Source organism: Drosophila subpulchrella, chromosome 2R (genome assembly GCF_014743375.2).
Source record: "Drosophila subpulchrella strain 33 F10 #4 breed RU33 chromosome 2R, RU_Dsub_v1.1 Primary Assembly, whole genome shotgun sequence".
NCBI lineage: Eukaryota > Metazoa > Arthropoda > Insecta > Diptera > Drosophilidae > Drosophila > Drosophila subpulchrella.
This window is the reverse complement of record NC_050611.1, coordinates 18,182,557-18,191,313: the sequence shown is the minus strand read 5'-3', so window position 1 is coordinate 18,191,313 and position 8,757 is coordinate 18,182,557. Positions and strand designations below refer to the sequence as shown.

General features: G+C 37.6%; 2 protein-coding genes across 2 annotated transcripts; both read right to left on the bottom strand.

Annotated features, from left to right (window-relative positions):
* Positions 1–1,064: 1,064 nt before the first annotated feature.
* LOC119549868 lies at positions 1,065–1,791 on the bottom strand. Its single transcript, XM_037858166.1, has 3 exons — positions 1,534–1,791; positions 1,303–1,479; positions 1,065–1,247 (listed from the first exon to the last, which is right to left on the bottom strand). The coding sequence occupies exons 1-3, from the start codon at positions 1,789–1,791 to the stop codon at positions 1,065–1,067; spliced, it is 618 nt and encodes a 205-aa protein (XP_037714094.1).
* A 773-nt stretch (positions 1,792–2,564) lies between these two features.
* Positions 2,565–3,289, bottom strand: LOC119549866. The gene is made up of 3 exons (XM_037858161.1): positions 3,032–3,289; positions 2,797–2,973; positions 2,565–2,735 (listed from the first exon to the last, which is right to left on the bottom strand). The coding sequence occupies exons 1-3, from the start codon at positions 3,287–3,289 to the stop codon at positions 2,565–2,567; spliced, it is 606 nt and encodes a 201-aa protein (XP_037714089.1).
* Positions 3,290–8,757: the final 5,468 nt, after the last annotated feature.

Here is an 8,757-nt window from a genome sequence, read left to right as displayed (position 1 = left end):
CAAAAAAAAAGTAGTTCGAGTTTTTGAAATAAAATATGGTGCTGTACCCCGAAGTAGAAGAGTATTATAGGCCATTAATATGAAAGCCATGGAGTATTTCTACGATCGATCCCCTTTACGAGGAAATAATAAAAGAAACCCTTGGAATCCAATATTATTTATTATTCATAAAATTTTTCATTGTAAAAAAATGTTAACTGTTTACAAAAAGTATTATTACAAAGGACAGTTTCAGTTGTGTAATTTATTTAAATCCCCTTTACCTGAACTCGGTCAGATGGCTGGATATTCCATAGCAAAGTTGTGTTTCCGGAAATGGTCACACCACTTTCGATCATGTGGTAGGTATTTTGAGAAAAGTCAAACAAACCATTAATATCTAGAATTTCCGGTGGTTCATCTCTGCAAGTAGTAAATATACGCTCATCCTCCATAGTAAATTTGTATTTAATTTCCATTGAATTTCGGATACTGTCCAACAGGATCAGAAGAAAGAATTTTAAAAAGACCTCTATTCATCTTCGTTTTGATTAGAAAATGAATTTCTATGGGAAATGCTGCCACTTTACAAGCGACCACTCGAAATTTGCTAGTATAATTACTATTATTAATTCGACACCACCTACCAAACTACCAAATTATACGTCTAGTTATATAAACAAGCAATATACAATTTTCAAAGCTTAAGGATCCGCACAGGGCGCCGATAATAATCTTTTAATTACCGCTAAAATTGTGCTCGTTGAGATATATAACTTGTTATAACATAAAGTTTGTGTGGGAGCAATTATCTTTCATCTTGTGTGGAAGTTGACTGATTCTTTGAAGCACAGTTCTTCAAAAAATCTGGTTTCCTGTATTATTTAGTTAGTAGGTTTAGTAAGCTAACAAGCTCTTTAAAAATGTTCGGAATGCAATATTATATGTAGAGTGCAAGAAACATGCAGAAAAGTTACTTAAAAATAACTACAGCTGTGGTTTTTCAAGCCGCCTTAAATTACACCCAAAAATAGTGCACTCTTAATTTTATGAAAGCAAACACTCTTTCATCAGTAATTTGTATTTTATTTCCATTGACTTGATTTTTTGAACTCGCCCTTGATTTCATAACAAATTTTATTTGGGCGCACTACCCCATTATTATCATACGCCGAGTGCATAAGTCGCATGGCATAGCGACCACTTTTTATTATCATTCCACTCGAGAATACCGGATGTATTGTATATGTTTCGAATATTATTGGAGACTGTAACAAGGAAATTGATTGTAAGTAATGTAAAATTTCAAGGAATACTACTTACTCCTTTTACTCTGTAACAAGTGTTGTTGACTTCAGCTGCATTTTGTATATGCTTACTATACGAGTCGTACCACACCTGTTTATCGTCGAACATTACCTTGCAAAAGTCTTTGATCAGCATATTAAGCGTGGTTGGCTGCCAGGTACCGCGGTCGAAATATAGAACGCTTACAGCAAGCTGAAAATATGTTTTATAAATTCTGTACATCTCAGTGAATGTATTTTTAGTCACCTCAACTCGGTCAGTTGGCAGGATATCCCAAACAACCGTTTTGCATCCCGAAAGCGTCACCCCACTTTCGCTCATCTGGAAGGTAGTGTTAGTAAAATCAAATAAATCATTTACATCGAGTGTTCCCGGTGGCTTGTCCTTGCAATCACTGAATATACGCTCATCTTCCATAATAAATTCGTAAGTCATTGCCATGGACTTTTGGATATGTTGCAAAAGGATCAGAAGCAGCCAAAATTTAAATAGAGCTCGATTCATCTTCGGTTTGGTTAGGAAATGAATTGCAATGGGAAATGAGGCCACTATGAATGCCATATATATATGTGGCTATTATATATAATTTCACCTATAATAGTCTAATTACTATTATTAATTTGGCACTACTAAGCAAACTTGCTGCCGGAAACGGTGAACATTGAATTATACGCCTCTTCTAGTTATATAAGTAAGCAAGTTACCTATAGGTATATCATTTGTAAAGCTTTATCTTGACTACACCACGTAGATTGCAATCTATTAATTATACGTTTATTCCGAAGGCATAAACTCATTATTATGATCAATAAAAGTGTACTATTTAAGTGACATGTTGGAATTTAGCTACTGTGAGTGCAAAACGTGTCTACTATCTGTGTGTTGGCAGAATGCCGGTAGAGAAAATGTGCACCCCATGGGCTGACCAAGCCACTTCTATAAAGATATACGATATGAGCTTAGACGATCGGTATCATAAAGCTACTTTTGAAATTATCGGAAAATTACTGGTAAAAGAATTGCAGCTTCCTTGTTTGGGATATTATATTCTTATACTTAGAGATATTGCATTTTGTATTTAATTACATGATTTATTACTTTCCTTCTTTGGTCACATTTCAATTTTACAAAATTACAAGATTGCCTTACCGTCGCTCTCGTTCATAATAATCTTATTCATACAAATTCTCACACAATTCTTAATAATAGGATTTTAATTTTATCAAAAACAGTTGAATGAGCATTTTATTATATATTCTAAAAATCAACCAACATTTTTAGATCTTGAAAAAGGTTCCTTTTACTTCATAGCAGACATCGTTTGGGCGCTTCTTGCCTGATTGGTCAATTGCAAACACCCGAATTCGAAGGGTGTAACGACCGGAAACTAAAGGCATACTACTGCCGAAGCGTAGCTTTATTGTATATGTTTCCATTAAAAATACCGTCTGTAAAGCAGAAAAAAATCTATAAAACAATTGTATTAAACATAGTACATTTAATACCTACACCGTGTTCTTTAATACAATTGTCCTTAATGACATCTTTATTCGTTACCCGAGCGGCCCACTCCTTGTACCACAGCTGTTTTTCATCGTACATAACCTTACAGAAGTCCTTTATTGCCATATTGAGCGTGGTCGGCTGCCAGGTACCTCGATCAAAGTAAAATAAGTTTCCAGTCACCTAAAACAGGAATATTATAAGAAAGGCCATAAGTTTTTCACTTGCCTAGTGCAAAAACCTCTATGCGATCCGATGGCTGGGCATTAAAAACACTCGTCATGTTTCCCGACAATTCAATTCCTTCTGGTTTCATGATCGTGCTCAGGTGGGTCATGTCGAACAACCCATTTATGTTGAGGGTTCCTGGCTGTACGTTACTGCAGTTGGTGTAAATTGATTCGTCCTCCAACTCGAATTGGTACTCAATTTGCATTGATAAGTTGACCACTTCGAAAATTATTAGTAAAATCCATTTCCAAACTAAACAGCGCTTCATGTTGCAAATGGTCCTCGAATAAGTTTCAACTTTTGGTACGATTTTGTTTTTATATAATATTTTCGGTTGATATAACAAAATGATATTTGAAAATAACACGTTTTTACTGGGCGAATGACACACACGTGTTATTTTTAGCTCGAGTAATGAGCTATAATTACAATCATTTTGTAAAAAGTTAATTTTCATGTATACTAAGTATATTTTCAATTAATTGATACATCTATTTTGGGTAGAATATGTATATGACGTAATGCTTTCAATATGATGTCACCCTTATCATAAGCTATTGCTGAAACCCTTGAAAATGTATTTTATACAAATAATTAAGGATATAATTAGTTATCTCTCGCCATATCCACGTCCGATTCGTCACGCTTCGACTTATATACCTACCTGCTTTATAAAGAAGACTTTGGAAAACTTTTATCCAAAAAATCTCTGTACAAAGCTATGCACTCGAAGCTAAGAATCCATTGATTCTCAGCGAAATTACCCTTCTAAACTGTATTATATCTCATTTACTTAAGCAAAATAATATGGTTAAGGTAATTTGGGGCTCCCTTAGTATTTTATATTTCTGCTCTACTAGTCACATTTTATTAGAACTTGGGCTTACTAAAGTTATAGCTTCCGTTCTCATTGCAACTGTCGCTGGACTCTAAGCATTATTAACTCATTCAACCATCAATAAGTGATAGCCGTAAAAGAATGTTGGCCACTCATCACTCCGGGGAGCCCCTGCTAACTTATGTAAGGTAATCCCCGACTGACCTCAACTACCAACCGCTGAGCTTTAAACGGGGAACCGAGCTTGTTAGCCTCGTTTTCCACACTTCTGCATGGCAGAGCACATTTGGTGCTTTATAACTATTTGGCATTCGGGGCGGCAAGTCGCACCAGCCGTAGATAACGCCCCTTTCTCAACTCTTTGAGAAAGTTTAAATATAAATTAAAAAGTTTTCCCATTTTTTGTTGTTGCCCATGTTGTTGCAGCAATGTGGTGCTGGGTTTTTTGTTGTTTTATTTGGTATGTATTTTATGTTCATGCAAAGTGAAAAGTTTGCCGGACGACATCGAAGCGAATGGCTTGCTGGTATCTTTTTTTTTTTCCTATTTTGGGGAAGGGTTTTGAACCCGGCCGATCAGCCTAATGCCGCGGCAACTGTTTAGGCCATTTAATCCCCTACCAATTTCCGCACTTATTTCATTGCCTTCACAGCCGGCAATTTATGCATTTCTTTGACCATTGTGCGCCTCTGGTATTTGCAATACATTATTGCTGTCAGATGAAGTTGTCCTTTTGCGAAATTAATTGCATCCTTTTTGTGGGCGGTGGGAGGTTTAGGGGTGTGTGTGTAGGAGGCTGTGGTCCTCTGACCACGGGCAGACTTCAAGAACCGGCATTGTTGTAATATTTTTGTTAGTAAAATGTGGTCAAACTTCGGCTGCCATAAAGGCGCAAACAACTCTCGGGGCTGCCGTGTTTGTTTGGGTGTGCCTGTGAGTTTGCGGACTGGGGCTCGCCGCAAACATCTGACCGTAATGCAAACGCATTTGCTGCGTGCCTCGCTCAAAGCCAAGGCCCAAGTCCATGGAACCCGAAAATGTTGACCATCTCCATTGCTACGTCCTGCAGCAGGACCTCCATTCCACTCCCCCCCTGCCTTCTCCTCATCTGTTTGCCGATCGTTAGCCGGCTTTGAAAGGCATCGCATTTGGCTGCTTGCGGCTTGCTTGAGGCACTCAACCTTGGGCTGCAGCTCCGAGTGCAGCAAAAATCACCGAGTGTGTGTCCACTTGGCAAAAAATATAATTTTCACTTTCAGAATAAAATAAAAAAATAGTCTTGAAGGTTTTTAAAATTCTGAAAATTCTAGAGGTTTGAGAAAATCAAGAATTTATCTTACATTTTTTCAAAAGATGAAATATTTAAGGACGAATGCCATATTTATTTTCAGTTTTCATTTTTGCAATGTCAATTTTGTATAAAATATTCGTTTACATTTCTAAATTATATAGGTATATATTTTGTAATATTGTTTACTTTATTAAACCTTTGTCTACAGAAAATATTTTAAGATATAATATTATAAGATATAAATAATTATAAGATATAAAGAAATCAAAATATTTTAGACTTATAAAAAATTTGAGGGCGTTTGAATTATATTATTCATTTTCCAAAATAATTCATTTAAATTCAAATTTTTCATTATATTTGTAAGTTTTAAAATATATATTATTTGTAATATTTAATATTTAATCGCATCGTCTGATTCAAATATTTGTTTCCAAAATAATACATTTAAATTCTCTAATCTTAAGGTCAACTGACAATAAAAAAGTATAAAAAATGTATAATGTTCTAATTTAGGGATTATAATTTATATTACTACATTATTATTCATACCGCTATATAAAATAAAAAACTTTTTTAAAACATATAATTCTAAACACCTCTAAATATTTAATATTTCGCCTAGTGTTCCTGCACTAAAAGTAATCTTTGACTGCGGCCATATATCTCCTTTGCAGCGGCTTTTACTTTGCTTTCGTTTGCTTTCGTTGGTCAAAAAAAGGAAATTAAGTTCAATAAAAGGAACATTCGTAATTTATTAGGGTGAACCCAGTGGTAACCCAGACCCAGACCCCCCTCCCATTTGGGCCATTCAATATTAAAGTTTTGGGCAGAAGCCCACTTACTTAGCGAGTGCGAACTGCCATGTTCCCAATTTCAGTTTGATGGCACTGAGGAAAAGTTATCATTTTGACAAGTTCTTAATATGCAATTCCATTAAGCTGCAACCAAAGTTGAACCGCTGGGCTGTCCCACTTTGCGATGCCATTCATTCGTTCATTTATTCGCTCATTCAGTTTGCTGCAAGTAAAAGGCGGAAAAAAAAAGAAAGGAGGAGGAGGGCGTGAGCAAAGCATAATTGCATTTCGTGGACAATTAATTCCCTTTCTATTGCCCATTTCGTCGTAATTTAATTGCAAATTACTTCCCCTTTTATGTGTATTTGTAGACGTAATTGTAGCTTCATTTGCCTTCAGTTTGTGCCTGGACACGCAAGGCGATCCCAGTTGGCCAAGACTTGCTCCGCCACTTTGTTGGGCGCCATTCACCATTCGCATTCGGCACCGAATTGCCAAAGTTTCACGCAGCAGTAAATTCTGGAAAATTGCATGTGAGCTATGCTGCTGCTGCTTTTGCTGCTTCTGCTGCTGCAACTTTCCTCAGTGGTCACACGAAAATTTATTATTAAAATTCACTCCACTCCACTTTACGGCGAACCGGAGACGAGAGCCACTTGAGCAGAACATTGAATCTCATTTGACAATTCCGTCCTTCTATTTGTTTTGTGTTTCTTTCCCTGCCCGTCTTGTGTTTTGCATAATTCGAAGCAAAGTAACTCCAGCCGAGTGGAACGATAGAGAACCTTGGTCAGGATCTGGATGGAGATGGAGATGGCAACGGAGTTAGAGTGGGTGAAAAATGAGGAACCCAGGGGCGTTGGTCAGCTGTGTGACACGAATCAAACAAAAGCGTCAACTTTGCACAGAGCAAATGAAAGCGGAAGGACGGAGTGCTGAGTGCTGAGGGGGGATAGCCAGTCGCTTTTGCTTTGCTTACATTGCCAACAAAGTAGAAAATCCGTAAGAATAACACAAAATTCTCGGCTCCTTTTCTCTGTCGCCCGTTGGCCCTGTGTTTTTGGTCCCGCTCCCTGTTCTTCGATTATCCTGCGACATCTTTCCTGGTGATTGTGGCACCTGAAAGCGGGGAAACGGGGAGAAGGGGCGCCATGTGGCACAGACAAAGTAAGCGCCCCAAGCTGCAGTTTCCAGCAGCCTCGGCACTGAGAGAAATTAACTAGAGTAGTTAATAATAAAAATAGTGAAAAACTGTTTTCCAAATTCACGGTATTTTCTCACACCCATCTCCAACAGCCAAGTATAATTCTAATAAAAGAAAGAATACTGAAAAAAACTCAAAATACAATGTAGTAAGTAAGTAGTAATAAGTAAGTAAGTAAGTAAGTAGTAATAAGTAAGTAAGTAAGTAAGTAAGTAAGTAGTAATAAGTAAGTAAGTAAGTAAGTAAGTAAGTAGTAAGTAACCGCTTACACACACCGTGCGTGTGGCGGCAGAGAGGAGGCAGCGCTTTCTGCTAAGTCCTCTGATCTAGAAGAATCTAGAAGAATTCATTAAATGAAATATGGGGTATATCTGGCAGGATTTTTCTGCCTTACGTCGACCCAAATTTTATAATTTTTCCCAGTTTGAAATGAAACACCCTTTTTGTCTTTCCTTTTCTGGCACTGTAAAAAATAAGGCTTAATAGCATAGTGATGAAATGGTTAGTAAATACTTATTTCGTTGCTAAGAAAATTATTCTAGATCATAATCTATAAAAATAAGTTCACAGGTGTGGGTAATCTCCACAGAGCAGCTTTTGTATACTGTGCGTGTGGCGGCAAAGAATGGGCAGAGCTTTCTGCTATGCCCTCTGCTTTATATGAATGAAGAAGAAATCGTGAAGTAGAAAAAATGCAAATCTGAAAGAGTTTTTCAATGTTGCATCTATACAAATGCTTATAATTTTTCACCATTTCATTTTTAACACCCCCTTTGTCCCAGTGTAATTTTGCCTCTCTGTTGCTGCTTCATCAGTGGCAATTGTTTAGCTGCGCTTTTTTGGCCATTGGATTCATTTGAAATTTATGCAAATTAAGTGCGGCACACAGCAGCAGTAGTAGCAGCAGCAGCAAAAGCAGCGCAGCGCAGACTGCAGTTGCATAATCCTTGGAGCGCAAAGGATTTACACTTTTGCTTTTGCCAGATAATTATCTTAATTGCAATTTTCGCTGCTCTCTCGACTCGACTTCCTGCTGGCTAAACGGGAAATTTACAATTTAATTAAAGCTACGCAAAATGTTGCCAGCTAAACCAATTAGTCTTTCGGTGTGTGAGTGTAGTTAGCATAACAAATTAAATGGCAATTAATTTGCGAACGCTTTCCGAAAACATTAATAAATGCAGGCCCCCATTCATTATTTTGCAACCTGCACTTGTGAACTGCCGACCGAAACTTTCATTATTTGCCATCGGTTTTCCGTTTTCCTCCTGAATTATCCTCCCGAACTGCAGGACTTCAGGGCTGCATCATTTTTCAAGCGAAGGCAAATGAAAGCACTTAATCTTGCTCCCTGAACTTTGCCACAAAACTCAACTCGAGTCGACTCAACTCAACTCAACTCAAACCGAAGCCAAAGCAAACACTCTGCACTCTTGTAATTTTAATCAATTCATCTTAATTTCGTTTGAAGTGCACATTAACCTAATGGACAGACATCCTGGGAGGGGGCGTGGCAGTGGGCGTGGGCATGGGCTAGGGCCCCAAGGACCTCACCCACCCACCTACCGGCCAATAGGTGGCGCTGCCCTATTAAAATGTTATCTTC

What these genes read in the sequence shown, in the direction of transcription:
- LOC119549868 (XM_037858166.1), bottom strand. Translation starts at nt 1,791, where the DNA reads ATGAATCGAGCTCTATTTAAATTTTGGCTGCTTCTGATCCTTTTGCAA. An exon ending in TGCCAACTGACCGAGTTGAG is followed by an intron (nt 1,480 to 1,533) that starts GTGACTAAAAAT and finishes ACATATTTTCAG; the next exon opens with CTTGCTGTAAGCGTTCTATA. An exon ending in CTTGTTACAGAGTAAAAGGA is followed by an intron (nt 1,248 to 1,302) that starts GTAAGTAGTATT and finishes TCCTTGTTACAG; the next exon opens with TCTCCAATAATATTCGAAAC.
- LOC119549866 (XM_037858161.1), bottom strand. Translation starts at nt 3,289, where the DNA reads ATGAAGCGCTGTTTAGTTTGGAAATGGATTTTACTAATAATTTTCGAA. An exon ending in AGCCATCGGATCGCATAGAG is followed by an intron (nt 2,974 to 3,031) that starts GTTTTTGCACTA and finishes TTCCTGTTTTAG; the next exon opens with GTGACTGGAAACTTATTTTA. An exon ending in ATTGTATTAAAGAACACGGT is followed by an intron (nt 2,736 to 2,796) that starts GTAGGTATTAAA and finishes TCTGCTTTACAG; the next exon opens with ACGGTATTTTTAATGGAAAC.